The sequence below is a fragment of the Rhea americana genome, unplaced genomic scaffold, assembly GCF_003343005.1.
Source record: "Rhea americana isolate MKP2758 unplaced genomic scaffold, rheAme1 scaffold_120, whole genome shotgun sequence".
NCBI classification, from domain to species: Eukaryota; Metazoa; Chordata; class Aves; order Rheiformes; family Rheidae; genus Rhea; species Rhea americana.
The window spans coordinates 2,329,521-2,349,447 of NW_028185262.1; the positions used below are offsets into that span (position 1 = coordinate 2,329,521).

The 19,927-nt window shown below is 41.9% G+C and overlaps 1 protein-coding gene across 4 annotated transcripts in view; it reads right to left on the reverse strand.

The window, feature by feature from the left end:
* Positions 1 to 19,730, reverse strand: part of MGLL (monoglyceride lipase) — a 68,599-nt gene extending 48,869 nt beyond the window's left edge. The window contains exons 1-3 of one of the 4 annotated variants that reach the window (XM_085324387.1): positions 19,564 to 19,730; positions 19,222 to 19,325; positions 18,016 to 18,154 (exon numbers count right to left, since the gene is read on the reverse strand). In XM_085324387.1, coding sequence (XP_085180513.1) covers positions 18,016 to 18,140 — 125 coding nt within the window. In that variant the 5' untranslated portion in view covers positions 18,141 to 18,154; positions 19,222 to 19,325; positions 19,564 to 19,730. The other 3 variants (XM_085324379.1, XM_085324373.1, XM_085324363.1) reach the window with 3 other exon arrangements.
* Between the last annotated feature and the right edge of the window lie 197 nt (positions 19,731 to 19,927).

Consider the following 19,927-nt stretch of genomic DNA (forward strand, 5'->3'; position numbering starts at 1 on the left):
TACAACTCATATATTAAGCAGCCTTGAAAAGCTGAAATCAGTAAAAGCATCATCTGAGCAAGAACTGAAGGATTCAGCTCTTTCATGTAATTTTTCATTTTCCACTACAAAACAAGTCCAGATTTGGCAAACAATACCTGAAGGCAGTATAGCAAATACATGGCACACATATTTTCACTAGCAAACTGGCATGAAAACACAGTAAGTGTTTACATTGACTGACAGCATTTCTTTACTGTATGTAAACATTTTTGCAGACACCTCTGCTCTTGCATCACAGTGTGCTCTTTCCTATCACAATGGCTGAAAAGGAAGAAATACATAACAAAATACCAGCGACTGTTTTCAATAGAAGGGTCTCTATGAGTCATTTAAATTAACACAGAAACCCTGCAGGCTTTAGGATTTTGTAGGACCATGGTGCCTCTGTGCATGACCTCAATGGATGTTTTGTTTAAACAAGTTCTGCGTACTTGGCCTTGTACAAAACTGATCTTGGGGAGAAATTTCTTCATCTCCAGCTTTTGTAATGTCACAGGTGAAATCCTTGGAAACTGGCACGTCTCAGGCAGAAAACATTGTGTGAAAGCTGATCTATGCCTGAACCCCAGGAATTTCATGGGGTCTGTAACCCTAGAAAAGGGAACCTTCATGTATCTTCAGATGCTTCAGCTAGCTTTGGCTGTTGGAACTGCAATTGCTAAACATCTCCATATAGCACTGCATCGGCTTCTGTTCACGAAGGCACCTAGCTGGCATCTAGTTACACAATCCTCTGGAGCCTTTAGGTGTGCCTGCACGCAAAGCCAGGGTGTGAGCTGTAACATGAGTAGGCATCCACGCGCTAGTTCTCATCTAGCTAACACAAGTAACAATTATGGCTATTAAAGGAAACCAGTTTATTAACTGTTGATTGCAAAAGCAGTAATTTTCATAGATCCCTGCCCTTCCAATAGCCTCTTCCCCCTGCCTCCCCACTGCAGGTTTCTATCTCCTGGTACTGCCCATCCTGACAAACAGACAGGGTTATTTAGCACAATGAAGGGTTAGAACGATATTTTTTCTTTTTACTGTTCAAATCAACAGTCCCTCTTTCTGTTTTGCAAACACACCTTGCTAAGCAAACAATACACACAGAAATGCTGCACGTGCACGTAGTATCGGGCACATGCAGGCATACTTTCCTGAATAAGGGTAGCCAGGAACGGTACAAGTCAGACTACATCATGATGCAATGAAAGTTGGTGTGTACGAAAGCATATGAATACACTGCCTCTCTGTCCTGCTTCTCTGAGAGGTCACTGGTTAGTCTAAGCTTAAGCTACTTTCAACCCTTGCATACTAATCACTGTAACTACAGATAAATAATATATTACTTCTCTATAGCTAGGGATTTAAGCAAAATTCATCAGAAAAGTAGGACACTGGTCCCTGGGCCAGTAGGGAGTGGCTCTTGCAGGATAGGAATTCAGGCAGAGGAGCAATAGCAGAAGTAGTTTAGAGGTTCCCACCTTCCTTATTACTGACCACATGTTGCCACCTCTGCACTACTGTTAACTTCCTCCTCCACTGTGCCAGTACAATTCTTTATAGATTATTTCACCGATTCAGTTTATAATGCAATTCCACAATCACTTGCAACAGAAAAACCGAGTAGGAAATAAACTAGCACAGAACTCACGCAAATGGACAAGAGCTCTTTTAAATCAGGCCTCTGTCGTTAAATAAAACATACCTTGAAACTACATCAAAAAGCCGATATGTTATGAAATAGGAAGGCCAAAAATAAAATTTAGAACTTGGACACTGCTAGCACATAAAACACACATTCTTGCTTTGCTTTGTTAATTGATTTAGGGCCAGAAAAACCATATTGGAACTGATCTGGACAAGGGGAGTGGTGAGTAGGATGATACGATTTTAACATCTTGAGCCCTCCATGGCCAGAGGCACTTCTGCAAGACCCTTTGCGTGCTCTTTTATCATCCGAAAGAAACTAAAGCACTGAGCTTAAAACAAAGAACTGAAGAAAAGCTTTCTATGACTGCATATATAAAAAATTCAATCTCTTCCACTCCATTCAAAAGCATCTCTCTTCAGAACAATATTTAAGTATTTGCTTAACATCACAAAAGTCCCTTAAAATCATGACTTTCACTAGGACTTATGAAATATGAAATTAAAGTTAAAAAGGGTGCATATATGCTGCCCTGAGTAAGGGCTGATTTAATCACATACAAAACTGCTCTCCTGGATGAGACCCTTGCATCTTAAGCTAATACTATGCTATTCTCTGTTAGACGTAATTGTCACAATCCTGATTCTTAGAACTGAAATGAACAATAACCCTCAGTTATCAAAAACATATCAGTGATGGTATTTTTTGGACAGGCAAATGGATAGCTGGCAGCAGTCTTTTAACTTGCTAAAAGAATGTAATGTCATATCTAACTATTTTGCTCCCACAAAATGTTATCATGAAAAAATCAGTTACAGGTATATGTTCTCTTGTTATTTGTGTTCGTGATCCTCACTGATGATGAGGCTTAGTTACCTTTCCCATAACAAGATTACGCACTCAGCAGCTTGTAACTTTGTTAAACTTTAACCGTGATTCCGATTTTTTACCCTTGCTATTTGGTTAAAGATTAACTTTTTTTGGAAAGCTCTAACCAATCATTTCCAAGAACACGTAGTGCAAAAAAATATTTTGTTCACTGTAACAGATGTCAGTGACCTTTTCTCTGGCGTGCTCCAGAACCTCTTGCTTTGGCCATAAAACCTAACGTTTGGTAGGAGGATACCTTTCCATCTGCTTTTTGGGTTAGCTTTTGCATTTTTTTGTTCTGAGGTGATCTATAGCCCAAAGTGACCCTGACAGAACTTGACTACCTGAAGGAACTGCTAAAAGCTATGACAGTTTCGCTGACATTGTGTGCGCTTGTGATTTAAGTGGTTAGCCAAGAATTCAGCCTAGTGACTCCAGTTAGACAAGGAAATTTATGATGGAGTCCGGTGTGTCCCTTGATGCCATCTTTCTGTCTCTAAGTAACACACACCCTGAAGGCACTGAGAATGACAAGCGGCAATGGCCTTGCTCCTAATTTCAAGCCCTGTTTCAAGGAGCCATTAAGCCCAAAAGCTTTGCTCGCTCTCTTGCTCAGCTTTTTTTTGGGAAATGCATTCCCAGCCTCTGCTATATTGGCCCATTAATGCTCAGCTTTGCCATGCAAGTCCATAATCTGAATAGTTCCCTCTTTTTTCGGCTAACATTAGACTTTAATTATGTAACCACACCAAGCAATTCTAATGCTACTTTTCACAACTCAGGAGAAAGCAAGTCAGAATAGCAAGAGTGATGCTTGGCAGAGTCTCTGTTGACTTTCCAAAATTGCACACTGTATAGCACCAGGATGGATATCTCATATGGTCCAAATTTGGGGAAACTCACCTCTTCCAAGCAGACAGACTGAGGCAAGAATCCCTCCTGTAGTAGCTCAACATATAAAAAAATGTTTGAGCACCACAGGACATGCCAAAGGACTGTGCACTATGTTAAAAAAAAAAAAAAAAAAAAAAAAAAAAAAAAAAAAAAAAAACTCCTTGATTTAATAGGACTTGTGGGGATTAAGATTCTGTTAGTCTGTGTTTAAGGTGGTTTGATCTGTTCTAGTAGAATCAGTAGTTTCATTCCTAGCCAGTACCTCAGCTGGCTATTAAAAAGTAAACCCTTCCAGCAAACTCTGCTTCCACTCAGCCCCAAAGGGTTGCTTTTGGACAGCATCCCTCTGACTAGCATGATAGAGGCTTAGGGCTCAGTCTTAAAATCTGTGTGTCTTGATTCCATGAGCAACTCTGCTGACTTCAGTAACTCCACACAAAAATGACTGCATGTCTAGTCTCATAATAAATTTTAAAGTTGCAACAATTCCTTGTCTGCATTGTGTTAGTAGGAGATTTTAGAACTAACATGACCTCCAGGAGGTATAAAATGGGTAGGTTCCTCAACTGCACCTGGGAGGGTAGACATTTTAAATCAGTGGAGCAGAGGTAGAACTGCATAGTATAGATAGATTTCTGTACAAAAGGCTCCACAGGATCTAGCTAGAGCCAGCATGAAGCAGTGTAGAGGAACAGCTTATGCTGATTTATTGGAGCTCTTGAAAAAGCAAGTCTTCACTGAGAATAACTTGTGAGTAGCCTGCTATAGGGAAAAGAGATGACGGAAACTTCAGGTGAGGGTGAGAGGGAAGGAACTGGTTGAACCTGCAACTGCCTGGCTCCAGACAAATCTCTGCAAAGTTAACATTTGAGACCAGCTGAATTTTTTTAAAGGAAGCTTTGAAATTATATTTTAGGGGACACAAGGCTGAGATCAGAGGTGAAATGCTTGATGTGTAATTTAAAATTCATGGACAGGATCCTTCCACCCCTTTCTTGGCTAAAGTTGAAGAGAAGGGATTCCAGGATTACAYGGATTGCCTCAGGGAGACACTCCTCCACTTTGACAACAGAGACGGGATTTTCCCTGGCAGAACTGACTGACTGCAGGGCCTGCTGCCCTACGTTTGTAAGACAGACAAGCACGCCGGCGATGGAGGCAGCTCAGGTCCTGCAGCTGCATTTTGCTCATGCTGCTGCCATTGTACAGAGTGCACTGGTTTAATCCCTATTTTCACCGTAATCTTTGAGAAGAGAATTACGACTTCTCTTTCCGAACAAAAAGTGCGTTGCTCCCATACACCAGACTGAGGAATGGATTACCGTGGGTAAGCCAGGGCAGTTTGGCTGAACTGCCTCCTCATGGGGCTGGCAGTAAGACKGGAATCGGACACGCTTGCTCTGTTCTTTGCTCTGCTGCAGACCTTGCGTGTTACAAGGGCAACCCAGTTCACCTCCTTGTGCACAAGAGAGATAAAATGGAGGTCACATCTCCCAAGGGGAGCTACAAGGATGAATGCACAAAGCATTCAGTGTCTCTCTGAGAAGTCTGTGCAAAGCATTATTTAAAGAGAAGCCATCAGCTGCAAAATTCAAGTTGAGCTGAAATCACACCCAAATTTTTTAGCTGAGCTTTAAGGTGAAGAGGGGAATATTCAAAGAAGCAAAGGAATTTGTGGCATAAATCCCCCTGGAAATCAGGAAAATAAGATTCTTTCTGTTCATTTTATTCAAAATGCATTTTCACTTGTAAGCAAAGTCCCTGCAGATTGAAGACGGCTGTGGGATCATGATGGTCAAAGGAGAACCAACAGAGGGTAAAAGCAAGAGCAGTTTTTGCAGAGCTCCCCCTCCTCTTGTAACTTGTACTGAACCTCTAAAGATTCTCAAAGGGGRAAAAAAAATTACAGTTTAGCCAGACTTGCAGCAGTTTCTTCTTGAAATCAAAATGCAGGCGCTGCCTGGTGAGCCAAAGCTCTGGGAAAAGAAAAGCTTGTGTAATTAAACGGACTGCACTTTCAAAGCAGGAGCAAGCTACAATTAAAGGGCCAGAAGCTTTATTCTGTGCAGTCACTACCACKTAAACTCAGTGCTACTAACCAGTTCAGCGCTAAATCTGTACTGAACAACCAAAAAGCTATTTTGTACAAAAATATGATTTTCTTCCAAAGTAACTGTGTAAAAATAGTTCTTTCTTACTCAGTTCACCTGCAGTTCAGGTATATTCAGAGCACTGTTACCAGCTCCAGTGACAGTGCGAGTCTACTACTTATTGCTCCTAAAAGCTTATAGCTTGGCAAATCCAGCTGAACCCTAAAAGAGCAAGCCAGTTTTCTAGTTAGGAACAAAGTGTGCTTGATTAAGAGATTAGTTCAGTCCATGCAAGATTGCTCCCTGTATTACATTCTAGCCCCAGTGAGACCGTTTTAGCCATCTAATCTCACCTTCTTACATAGCACAGAAAATGGAATGAGACTCCAGTATTCCTGTATCAATTCCAGCACTTCTAGCTGAGCATCTGAAGGTTTCAAAATACAGAAATTACTTGGTAAAGCTATTCCTCTTGTTCAGGTCACACAAGCATTTGGTGACTTTTAAATGCTAGAAACATGTTTGTTTGCTTGGTTATTCTCAAATGTTTCCTAAGCTCTGAGGCAAATCATAAAGTGGTGTAGAGAACACTACTTCTCCTTAAAATTAAGCATTGTTTCTTAAGTCCTCTAAAATACATCTGTAGACTTATACTGGTTTCACATTTTTCACAAGCTATTTTTCATGCAGGAACGGAACATCACTAGCAGTCAGAAATTGGGCTCCTCTGAGCAAGGGCTTCTTCACAGAGAGTCTCCCTAAAAATCAATTGCTCTTTAAAATGGGTTTGTTCGCATTTTAGACTCAAGCCATGGCTCTAATCATCTCCAGGCTCAGGCTGTTATCTCACTGAGTAGATGGTACTGATAACACATGACACACAATATTGAAAARGTTATTAAAGGAAGAATCCAAATCATTACCCTGGTACCTGTATATGGAAGAAACTGAAAAGAACACACCTGGCACAAGAGGATCAGACTGTTTTCAAGTCATTCCTTGCAACAAAAACTACACAATTAAAGGGTTAGGGTCAGACATTCTAGGTTTGTTGGAGCAAGTCTTCCACCAGTTCAGAAGAAAGCTATGAGTAAGTAAAGACATGACACTTTACCTGCCCTGTGAACTTGAAATAGTATGATATTATTATTTTTAATAAAGCACTGGGGGTACAATACCCATCTATGGCAGTGGTTTGAAGCACAACATATAGCAACAATTCCCTGAAATACTTCGACCTCATAGCACGGTTTGTAACTAGGCAATTCCACCATAATGTGCTAAGGAACTCTTGATTATTTCCCACACAGAGGCTATTATTCTTCCTCACATTTACCTTTCTCATCCAGTTTTGGCTGTGGTCTTCTCTGTTGACAGAAATCTTAATTGGTTATCTTTAACAAAAGGCTTAACTTGTAAAAAGTCAAGTTCAGTCAAATCGATGTCACAGATAACCTGAGTCTCCTTGAGCCAACCTTTTTCTGAGTGATTTTCCAAAAGCCAGTATGGAATTATCCTATAAACTTGGAGACAGAAACTCAAGGATTGATTTCTTAATCATAAAGCAGTTATGTATATTTTAACATACTTTGAGATTAAGCACATTAATTTCCAGTGAATAATCCTCTCTCAGCGTATCCCAGAGCTGCACTTTAACACTGGCCAGCCATGAAAAGAATCTTTGCAGAGAGAGGTTTTACAGGATGTGTCAAAATCAATATTAGGAACTATTCCTCTGGGAAATTAGTAATGTCACAGGCAAAGCGTTTGCCAAAGCTTTGAGCATGTTCCAATTAATTTAGTATTCCACGTTTGCCACAGACCTGAGGTAGGAAAGTAAGTTGAATGTAAACAGTTAAACGTGACATACAGTAATCCTGTTAAGACAGTGATTACTGGAACATATGCTTTAAAAGCTGAAACATTTATTCATGCTTTGAATCAATGTAAATTTGACACACTGTTGAGGTGCGGTGGTTTACCAGCAGATGATTTACCCGTTAACAAATGGATAGAGACTTCTGTCTACCATTGCCAAATCCAAGCCTGTGTTATTTCTAGGTCACACTGAGCCAAATGATCTGTCCAAAGATTTTAGCTACAGCAGGCTTGTTTCCTAAAATGTTCTTTCATTTCTAACACCAAGCAGCTTCACCTATGGCAGTAAGGGCTGCCACACTAATGTAAAAGTAAGGAACTACTTGTCACTAGTTTCAAACACTGTCCTGTTGATTCAGTTTCAAAAAGAGATGTAATAGCTTTAAACATCAGAAGTTGAACAAGGCCTTGACGAGCTTGGGGTGCAACTGCTAGAATGGGAATGAGTAATAAAAATAAAATAAAAGAGTATTTAGTTAGATATGCCATTGGCTGCAATCACTTTAGGTACAGTCAAAGAAAGAAAGCTAAAGGCATGTGGGATGCCTTTTCTGCAGTAAGGCTTAAAATAGAAAAGGAAATCAATACTCATTTACAGTATCTGGCAGTCACTGAACCAAAACATACATGTACACCTACAGCAAGGCAGAAATAACAACATTTATTTAAACCACAAGCTGTTATTCTGCTGCAGGAATGCTGTGTTTTATGTGGATTGTTTCACCAGGAACTGAGAAATACTACATATTTGTGACCATTTTTAAAAAACCTTACCAATATAAAGAGCAAATACTTCCAGTATTACAAATATTAATCTTGTCACTGCTAGATCTGGCTCTGCATGCACAGTGTCAGAGCTGATGTATGAGAAAACAGCAGGGAAGATATTTTGTCTTCCCTCTTCAGTTTTTCTTCTGCCAACTTTGAAGACACCATTTGTGGGATCACGTGTGATGCCTGCATCTGTTACATCATGGAACAGGAAGGGAAGAGCATTTCATCACCTACATTGCCACAGCTTCAGAGGCACAAGGGTCTCAGATGAGGGTCGACCAATTGCACTTGGCACGTGGGTCGTGGGGAGGAGGAGCGACCTGAGCTCTGTAACTGTGTGAATGAGAGGAGGGGGCAGGAGGCAAGAAGCAACCATGCGAGTTCCCTGCATGATGCTTGTGAGCTGGCAGGTGTGCACCAAGCAAGAGGGAGGCTCGCTAACTACCTGCAAAGCCATCGAGGCAGTAACTGGCAAGAAAGGCATGTCTGAAAACGTTTTGCATTTAGCAAAATGTAAACGGGCCTTGATGCTCCATTTAGCTGTGCTGAGTGATACAACCACCTTCCATAAAGTAACAGAAAAGCTCTCACACACAAAGCAATCCTCTGATGGTCAGAAATCTTAAGTTAAACTTCTAAAGAGAAATGTAAACCTATGCCTAAAAATGATATAATGTTTCTACTTAATATGTAAAACTACTGATTTTAGGGAAAGGATAGTGTTTAACAAATTAACATTCCCCAAACACAGAAAGTGAAATTGAATATAAACAAAGTGAAACTGCTGACTGATTTTTTTTTCAATTCCTCAGCTTGGAGAAATGTGACTAGTAAATAAATAGCATAAATAATAACAACAGCTGGATTTTTGTACAACACTCCTTAATCACAAAAATCAAAATGCTTTACAAAGGAGGCAACTATTGTTATGGCACAACCACTGGACACAGAAATGAATGGGGTCTCAAAAGGTCCTCTACTCCATTCCAGTATCCCAGGGAAGGATCAATCTTTCCTTCTACTGCCAGGTAAACTAAARTACAAGAGGTAAAAAGCCTTGTCCCTAGCAATATAGCATGTCAGTGGCAGTGTCACCAAAAACCATAGGGATGGAAATGCAGTGTACAGTAAATCCTGACCCAAAAGAAATAAGTGGGAGTTTAACAGTGGATCCAAAACGTCACCACAGGTTTGCTGAGTACCAGTCCTGGGCTATGGTGAAACTGGAAAGGAAAAGTAAATTTTTAAAAAGCTTTCTGTTCTAATGAACCTGTGTGTGGCTAGAAATATTAGAAAAACAATATGTGCATTTTCAGGACAACATGTTTTCAGATATTCAGTATTCCTTGTGGAGGCCTTGATGACGACCGAGTGCTGATCGCTTGAATATCCTTTTAATGAAATGAGATTATGAATACTGCTCAGAATACAGTTTTTAATATTCCAAATATTGTAGACTAGCTTTCACGGAAGATTGAAAGAAAGAAGAAAAAGCTTAACCATGAAGTCAGCTAKATGTTATCTCTACAGTAGTTAAATTACTTACTGCTTCCTCATCGCTCCTCACTCCTGGCAAATTAAGCCACTGCAGATTTCTGGAGTTTGACAGGTGYATTTGAAATGTCACTTAGGTAGTTTTGAATAGTAAAGATAAAAAATAAGTTAAAAATAAGAAAAGTAAGCTTATCTTTCTAGTTGGTGAGCTGGCTAGCCTACTGATACTTAGAGCAAATTAAACTGTCCTTCTGTTCTAAAAAAGGCCATGGATTTGAGGGTTTTTTCCCCCCACTCTGCAAGCTTCAAGTTTGATCAAGGAAGACAGAAAGCATACAGAACAAGTCCTTTTTAACACAGGTCAGGCAGATGCCTGAAAAAGTTCAGTAATCTTTTTTTGTCTATCAACTCTACAGTGGTTTGTGCATTTTCTCCYTATCTACCCATATTCAATACTGGAACAAAAGATTACTACACTATTACCTCTGAATGTTTGGTTCTAGCCCAGTCATCAATATTTAGTCTCCTTTTTCTCTTGTTGTTCTCTTTTCTTTATTCTAACAGATTGCTGCTGGGACAATTGTAGCTGAAAAGCAGAGAACAACTAATGCATCACAGGTAGATTTTTAAAAAATCTCTCTTTAAACAACAAGCACTCTTCAAATACCAAACTCTGGTTTCCTTCAGGAAACTTCAAAGAATAGCTTAGTTTCTTTAGCAGCTTTCATGCAGCAACTTCAGATCCTTCTGCAATGAACCCATTTCATCACTTGCCTGGATGATTATACCAATTTCTAGATGAAGAAACCAAAGCATAGACAAATTAAAGGTGTGCTTCTGTAAAACACTAGTCTCTGTCACTGGCTAATGACTGTCTTGACCATGTTTTTTGCCTGTTCTCTTCTCTTCATTGACTTCTTTATTCTGTTATCTGACACTGTAAGTTTTTTAGGTYTAGCAATCTGCCTTTGCCATCACTTTGATAGGATGGGAGGATTCAGAGGCTCCCTCCCATCATCAAGTGACCAYCTGCCAAAATACAAATGAAGATAGATCCTGGCCAAAGAGTAAATACGAAGAGCACATAGAAGGGAAGTCCCTTTTATTCCAAYGGAAGGAATCATGAAGTATGGTATTATTCAATGTCTTGGGAAACTGAAAACGGCTACACTTGTAGAAAATCTACCATGATGACTACTAAAAGCAAAAACAATAATGAATCCTTCCAGCCATAAATGTACTGCATCTGACTAGAAGAAACAGATATATTCTCACACAAAGCACACTCCAAGACCCATCCACCTTCCTGCTATTAGCTATCTATCTTGTGGATAGCCTGCAGACTACAGGATAGCCTGTAGTATACTATTGACATGGAGGCAGGCAAATCTGACCAGAGYGGAATTTAGCCATCAGCACTGCTTTCCACTGGGTGCTCCCTGCCCATTCCCAAGGCCATACCTGCAGTACTATCATCTGTCTGGACAGTGAGGCCTTCCTGACACCACTACCCAGTGACTCCACCAGGACTGGTTGCTTTAGAAGGTGTTTATGGTCAGGACAAGCCTACAGTTGGTACTTGGCATTACTGTATCAGTATTTCTCCTCCAGTTAACGAGTGAGATTTTATCGGTCTGCAAGAACAAACTCTAGGATGGGTATAGTTTTAGTGATGCCAAAAAACTTTACCCTGGCAGGGGTAATTTACTTCCTATGGAGCAATAAGCCATATTGATATGGTGAAAGAATCTCCATACTGCTTAAGTAAGAGTATGGATGTACAGATAACTTTGGGATGTAGAATAGATGGGATGAGCRAGGGGATCTGCCCAAGCATAACTTATGGAATCTGATGGGTAGGATACAATAGTCTTTCCTCAGTTATTTCAGGGTATGAAGAGTCAGTCATTTGCTATCAGGGTTGTGTCACATCTCCTAGATAAGGGACAATAGAAGGTCGTTAAACACTGATGGCTTCCACTCCAGCGGAAGCACATTAGGACAATGGGGTGACCAAACCTAAGGAAGCCAGTTCAGCCAAATGTGTCTGCAGGGACAGGTCTTAGAACAACGGAATTTCCCCAGAAGAACAAAGAGATWAGATGTTTGTGCTGGCTCCAAAAAAAGCACAAAACCATAGCAGCTTGAGGGGAACTTGCAAGGAAATACAGGCCAGCTCCTCTACAACACGCATCTAGAAAAATCACCTTCTAGCCAATACAACTATACCAGCCAACTTTTGATGTGGACATACTTAGAGTGATCTAAAAGAGTTACTGGTTGATCCCAAAGGAAGATCAAGAGCGAGTGAGTTCTAATTGAGGCAAGGAACTGCGTGCAGCTGTTTTTATTATTTTGTCTAAACCTAGATCTTTCTTGTGCTAGCGAAGCAAAGACCTCTTGTGTCTGGAACCCTGATARCATTGATGTGTTTGTCAGCTTCAGCTACTGTGTCACTCTGAAGAAATGGCTTATTTAGAGTGCTCCCAAGTTTGGTGATCTTAAGAAAATGTATATAACAGAGTCTGAGAGGAAAGCCAGTGCAGGGCCAGCTCAGGCTAAAAAAATGCTRAAGTTAGCAGGCAGGTGAGGAAGGAAGGGCTCTAACTGTTGAGTGTCCAGCTAAGGGAATTCCATCAGGGTCATGATACAAAGCCAGTACTGACTATGCTTGTAATCTCACTAGGAAACAAACTATTTGCATGAGAGAAGCAAGGTGTATTTAGCCTTCAGTCTCCGGCAGAATCAGGAGCAGAAACTCAGTCCTGCAAAACAATCTCAAGAGCATCTTCTTCTTTTCTCATGTCTCTGCCACCACCTCTGATATTCACGAGGCAAAGWTCCCAAGAATTCATCTAGTTAGTGGCACTAACTAAGAATGATTCTCTTCTATTGTCTTGGGGCCAGGATGAAATTTTACTGCTTTGCAATTCACCACAGGAAAATGCTGAAGTCATCTTGTTCTCACACACCAACATCCACAAAGCTGCACTGTCTTCACAGGAGAGTTGCACACTTGTGTTCAGATGCTGACCTGAACAATGCAGGTATCTGAGCAAAAGGAGCAGTTTAATAACACTTGTTATTCGTTAAGCAGCTTATTAGCTTTTTTCTTGGGTTCCATGGCAAAACAGAGGCAGACTGGTTTCTGGGGAACATTCTTGTGGAGTCTGAAAAAAATTATCCTACTAATGAAAGCTGTTAGAAACATCTATAGCAAGAATTGAAGCTGCTCTCCTRTCTGTCAAGAGTCCCTCTTACGTGAAGCTTGTTTGTTAATTTACCCACCCTCTAGAAATGAAGAAGAAATGCCRAAAGGATGCCCTGTTCACAATGAAMAAAGCTGTCACATGGAGCAAAGAGAACATAAGCATTAAAGGCACATATATACAGCTGATGAATAGAAGAGAGGCTTTAGAGACACAGGCAATAGCAACATTAGTCTGGAATGTTGATCTGACAAGGACAATCCTTAAGCAAAAATCTGTTATTTCCCCTGTGCACTGTGTATGGAGGGAACTGAATTCATCCTAGGACTAGCTATGCTGATATAAGGCACTCAGCASCAGACAAATTTGGCCCTTGTGCATTTGTTTGAAGTTGACCTCATTAGTGAAAACAGAAGTGTTGTTTCAGAGTAACACTGGATTAGAAATTCCTTTAAGGAAGCTACCTCTTGCTGGCTGGTAGACTGGTAGCTCGGCTACCACCTATTTAAAGAAGCCAAACACAACASAAATGTATTTAATGCACCAGACAGCTATTTTTTTWATTTTTATTTTTAGAGGCTAACGCTGCACAGTATAATTAAAACCATTATAATGAGTGACTTAGTTCCTTTTGCTTTGACTTTGCTTCAGCTTATTTATTTCTTTATTTATTTATTCATTCATTTTGGAAGGGTCTGAAAGTCATATTCAACTTTGTCATCTGCTCATGCTGAGAGCTGTGCTGTTTTTCTGGAAATGCCATAGAAATGCTGGGTAATAAGGTGCCAAAATCAGCAAGCAATATTCAACAATTTAAAGGCTGGTTGAAGTATAAAGGCAGTTTGTATTCCTGCACCACAGGCAATTCTGCAAAGTCCTTGGGGAAGAGAGAAATATATTTTCTTCTTATTGGATTGGTCTTTCAGTGCTAACAAGTCAGAATGAATAGCAGGCATTTTTCAAAGAGTAAAATCCAAATAATATGTAAATAGAAATGCGGGTGTTTCTTGTTTATTTCGTTTTGTATTTTTAATCACCCTTTTCAGATGTAGAACTGAAAGAATACCTACAAGGATAGGGCTTACTCAAACAATTGCAGCTGGGTTCACARTGTTTAATGCTGAGCCAATCTCTTTTACTTCACCTTAACAAGCAACCAGGAACTCCTATGTGGCCTTCTTCTGTGTCTCATCTTCAGGCAGCCTCTTCAGGCAGACTACTTCAATTGCTAGCAATCATGTAAGCATACCTAGAGACCACTGTGTAGAAAGACACACAAGTATCAAGCTGGCTAGTCAGATAATTATTTCTGCTTTATGARGAAGCTCATATTCAAATACCTTTGGGATCCACTTTTTCAAAAGCTCCTCTAACTGCAAGTGTCCCAAGCTTCCAAACTAAAGTAACTGATTTATACTTACTTACAGGGGGAAGAGATGAACATAACTTTCTCTATCTGAACTCAATGGTAGCTGCAGGTTATCAGCACCTTTAAAACACTAAGCTGGGTTGATAAATCTCAAAGGGCTTACTCGAGGTCACACAAGGGGGCTGAAAGTGCTCCAGATAAAATTGTTTGTACTTATGTAAGCAGTGACAGTAACAACTGAGCATCCAGAAAACTCTAAGGGGATACAGAACAGAGAGGAAAAGGTGGTCATCTCTGAACTTCTCCAGGCCCTTTAGGAGCCTCAGAGGAAATGTCCTGACTTCTCCTTGCTTTCCTTCCTCTTCCTTGTCCCATCTCTATTCTTAGCAGCTTTGTCTGAGAGCTGGGAACAGAACATGGTCTCTTAGTTCTTCCTATTACCTCATATTTTGACTCAGACCACTCAAGAGTGGTGGTAGAGATTTTATCCTTGCATGCATGGAGCTGTTGTTCTTGTTTATACTTTGAAGACTACTTTCCCATTAAGGTAGGATTTCCTCAGCTACTTGGACATGCCATAGGCATGAGATCAATCTGTTTTGGTATCAGTGTTTTAGTTCCTCCAAACAACATTAAAATGTACTGAACTTACGCTGCCTAGCCCACATCTTTGCACTTACCAGAGAGCACTCAGTGCCAAAGAGCTGCCTGTTGTCATGCTCCATAAATCTTGCTGTTGGCATGATAAAAGAAAATGACACCAGAATATGCTGGTCTTTTCTCTGTGCTGCATCAACAAGGCCACTTAATTATATCTTGTGATGAAACTCGCTCAACAAGTTGGGCGGCTTGCAAGGCTGCTTGCTGGGGAAACCGCAACTGCACTGCTGTCAGCAGACAGCAGTARAGGACATCCAATCCCCAGCTCTCTGTTTGGGAGTGACCTCCTGCCCCAAAAAGAAATAAGTGGAAAACAGTGCCAGCCGCCCTCCTTAGTCTCATTAATACCTACTCTCTCTACCCCATCTAATCGCTATGACATCGGAGTGCCTTTGTGTGTCAGCTTCCTGTGAAGTAATCACCTAAATCCTCTTCAAAACAAAACAGATCCTGCAGAGGAACTCACAATAGGTGCCTTTCACTCGCACGACAACCTTGGCCTCGGTGGCACTTACAACAAAGCTTCCATATGTGCACCAGTATGGGCTGATCAGTCAGATCAACACCACACAGGATCAGAGCCTGGCTACCTCTGAGCGCTAAGCTAAAGATCCTTACAAAATTTCCCATCTTCCTGACAAATCGTTTTAAAAAAAGGCTACAGCACATTAGTCCCCCACAGCCCTTATCCACCTTCGCGGGCCTGCTTGAGGAGAAAAAAGCAACGYGCTGGTTCTGAAGGGCAATGTCTGGCCGCTGGCCCCCTTCTCGGAGAGTGCCTAGCCATTGTTCGCTGTTCAGCCCCAGGCTCGGGCTACTTTTTAATTTTTCCATTGGCAGATATCCTGTTTTTTCTTCCTAGGCGGGGGATCAAGGATGATAAGTTCTCTTCTAATTGAAGTCAATGATAACCTTCGGACATCTGCAGTGAAAAGGTATTTCTACAGCTCTAGCTGGGATTAGATATATAATGGATCAATGAAAGATCCCGCCGTTTGATTATTATAGCATCACTCATTAATGTTAAGATTTCAACCTGAATCAACAATTGAGTTAGAAGATCAAGAGTTGCCTTCAGTGTTAGAAATAGAATAAACTGGTAATGGGCCTGTAAAAGTCCCCTGAGGTGTCTCTGCCTTTTCCTATATGTATGTGTACCATTTTTGCTGAACATTTAAAACGAGATGAAAGTTGCTAAGCTTCTACATATGAAGCAGAAAAAGMTGAGCTACTTATGAAAAGTGAGAGGAAAAAAATGTATTTTTGGTCTGCCTTTCTGTCAAAGCACTTCAACAGCATTCCTGAATGTAGAATCCAGGCCCTCACTTGTTATTCGGTTACTTACAATCTCCCTCACACATAACAATGCAAAAAAAGCTAATAATAAACTGTATGCCCACGCCGTACACACAAATATGCATGCACAAACACACACACTTAGGAACCACTTGTAAATGAGCAACACTGATCCCATCTACTTTGTTGTCACAAAACTAGGGCAAACTCTCTTTCAATTAACTGCTTGGCGCACAGAGCCCTGAAAACAATTAACTATCTGGAGGACTTAGACACCAAGTTTTAACTTTCAGTTCTTTACCATCCTTTCATTTCTTGATCAAAGATATATTCATTCACTACTAATTTGCTAAGAAATTAAAGATGAAAAGAGAGAGCAATTCGATAATTCAGTGAAGAACATTGTGGACAGTTAATGATTAATTAGCATTATAATACGAGACAGGCTGGTTTCACAGGAGAAGATTGTTTTGATACCAGTATTTTTCTGTAGAGGAAATCTTCAGGCTGGTGCAAGGACTATGCAAAATATCATGCCAAAAAGTTTCTTCCCTGTTTCTGGAAGGCAGTAATTAGAAGTAACCAATAAACACTCCATGGAGCAGGTGATCTTAAACCAAGGTGGATGTTCTAGAGCCCAGTTAACACAACTGACCTACAGTGGGCACCATCCTGCTCCTTGGGGACAGGGTAGCAGTGGATATTGCTTAGCTGCTTGCCTACCTTGCATTTCATTTCCAYAATGTATGTCACTCACAAGGCCCTGTAGATTGGTTGGCATGAAACCTGAAGGCAGGTAACTTGGCATCTATCCATCTCTCAGCACACCTACAGGCTGATTTGGATATAGAAGGATGTCTAACCTATTGGGTAATCAAAGAAAGAAACTAACTACAAACTACTGCTTGAACAACTTTTTCCTAAAATATTTCCCAGCTGTACAAAATCATCATAGCTTATCCTGTTGGCTTGCAGAAAAAGAAAAGAATAAAACAATACYCATATTTTTATAATGTAGCTACTTATGCAGGAATACATGTCAAGCCAGAATCTTAGAACAGATACTGTCAGAAAGAAAAAAGACCATAAACAACTAAGGGAACACTGAGATAGCTTTCTATAGCAGATCATAATCAGCACATAATCAGCATAGGAATCTGTTACAGGAAAGGGATTATTTAAATTATGAAAAATGTGTTATTTAAATTTCTCTGATTCTTTGTGTTTATTACCGACTTCAGTTTTGAAATCATAGACAGTTTCCAGCAAAGGAGCTCCCTAAATCATTACTAACTACAAATTTTAAAATATTCAAAAAAAAAAAAAAAAAAATACAGTCAAACCGAATCCTGCCTTTTGTCCCGAGACTTCTGCGATTACTGTTCAAACTGAATTCAGATTCTGCTGTTTAAAGTGTTGACACTAAGAAAATTAAAAGCAGTAGACATCCCTAAGCTTGCATTGCTTTCCAATTGTCTGCGGTAATAGTTCGACGATACCTATTATTGCTGATARGCATCAGACACCTGTGTGCACCACTCTGTGGCACTGCCAACCTGTCCAGCTGTGCATAAAATGAAAGTAACTCTATGTTCCACATTAGTAAGGCCTACTTAAGTGAGTAAAGGTTTAGAGAATACAGTCTTTACAGTAGCTTTCTCAGATGAAGGAAATGTCTTCTTAGCTGTTCGGTAAAGCTGTATGCACACACTCCTATAATGCTAGGCATGCCATAAATAACAATTACATGAACAGAGTCTTATKTATTGATAGTAGAAAAGAGTATTGCTTGAAAGTGCTCACCTGGGAGTTCCTGCTGGCTTCCAGTACCTGCAGAAGAGGTATTGCCCATCAGCATTGATGATATGAGGCAGGTCCTTATAAGGGATGTTTAGAGGACTCCGCTTTGGTGAACTTTCCTCTGGCATTCTGGAAGAATGACCTGCAATGTGATGGAAGAAGCAAGACATACTTTAAAAAAGGTGAAGGCAGGATAGAGGCTGATAGGCTCAGTAGCCACAGACATTTAAGAAAGTCAATCAGTAAGGCAAGCACCACTGATGGAAGTCTCTTCTCCACATCCCAGCCAAAAAATCTTTACTGCTCTAAAATCGAAGCCTAGCATTTTGTGATCAGAAAAGGCTCACATTTTGGGGGAGGGTATCGGAGGGGGGAAGGAGGGAAGATAAATCCACCATCACTACTTCATTACAGCTTTCTCTCCCCCACTTCTCCCATCTGTGTTTATTTTTCATCATTTTGTGAAACATCTTAAAAAGAATATTTTAGCTGCAATCAAGTGCAGATTGTGCAACAACCACTACAGATATGAAAAGACAGCTGCATAAAAGATTTATCTCTGCCTTAACATCTCCAAAGAACAGCAAAGGGTACACAGCAGAGGTATCTGCCACTGTGTCACTATTATGATCTTCTCTGACATCTCAAACAGGAAGGTGGTGGTGGTGAGGAATGAAGCATTTCCAGGAGAATTTGTAACAAACCTGTTTTCATCCTGTGCAAGGGTTTGCATTCTAGTGAGAAGCTGGCATCGCAAGTCAAATGCAAGCAGATAAGGCTTTTTGCATCTCGCTATGGAGAAACATTAACACTCCACCAATCATGCAGCCCCCACAGGTCCCCGCTCAGTTGCCAGCTGGTCCCTCCTGGCCAGCTCCGGTGCGCCGGCGGGCTGCGCTGGGCTCGCTGGAGCTCCTCTTCCCCGGCTYGCTCACTCTTTAAGGAAAGTCGCTTGGGTAATTCACCACTTCTTGTTCATTTCATCAGTTTTTCTCAAACAAATTGCGTGTGTGGGCTGAAGTGGCGGTGGTGGGAGGGGAGRCTGGGAGGGTGGGGGAGAGGGAGGGCTGATGAGTGGGAAAGCTGCAGTCCACTTTCCAGAAGCTGCTGCACACATCAAAGGCACCTTGAACACATGCAGCTGTAGCAGCCCAGAAAGTTACTGCTGCTGCAGGTTGTTTGCAACTTTACTTCCTTCCTGTCACTTACTGTTTCAAGGCCACGGCGAAGGGGGGAAGTGGGGAGATCTTTTTTCAAAGCGATCTCTGCTGCGAAGCCATCTCGTGTGCAAACACAACTTCACCAGCCTCTAGCTGCGAGACGGGGGAGCGGGAGGGAGGGGAGGAGGAGGGATTCAAACACCAACGCGATCCCAGGTTGCAGGCAAGAGGGTGCTGATGCAAACCCCGCACACGCATCCTCCTCCCGCCTCGGCAAGGCAGAGCCTCCCTGCTTCCCCGAGGAGAGCCGAAGCCGGGCGGCTCCGGCGCACGGTGCCGCCGCTCCGGGCTGCTCCCAGGGAGCCGGAGGGAGCGGCGAAAGGGAAGTTACCGGTGGCCGGGCGGTGCCGGGACGCGGTCGATGGCCCCCGCTCGCCTCGGCTCGGCTCGGCTCGGCTCGCTGCCTCCCGCCGCGGCTCAGGACCTCATCGCGCTGCCCGAGCGGCTCTGCCCGGCGGAGCCGCGGCTGGCAGGAGCCCGGCAAGGCAGGCGCACTGGGGCCAGCGGCGGCGGGAGGGTGGAGCAGCGGGGCGGGGAGGGGAACGGCGCCGCGGCCGGTCCGCGCTTCGCCTTGCGAGGCGGGGGCCGGGCGCAGCCCCCCACCCCCCCGGGCTACCGCGGTCACCGCCCCTCCGCGGGCGCGGGCGGAAAGCGGCGGGGCGCCTCCCGCCGCGGCTCAGGACCTCATCGCGCTG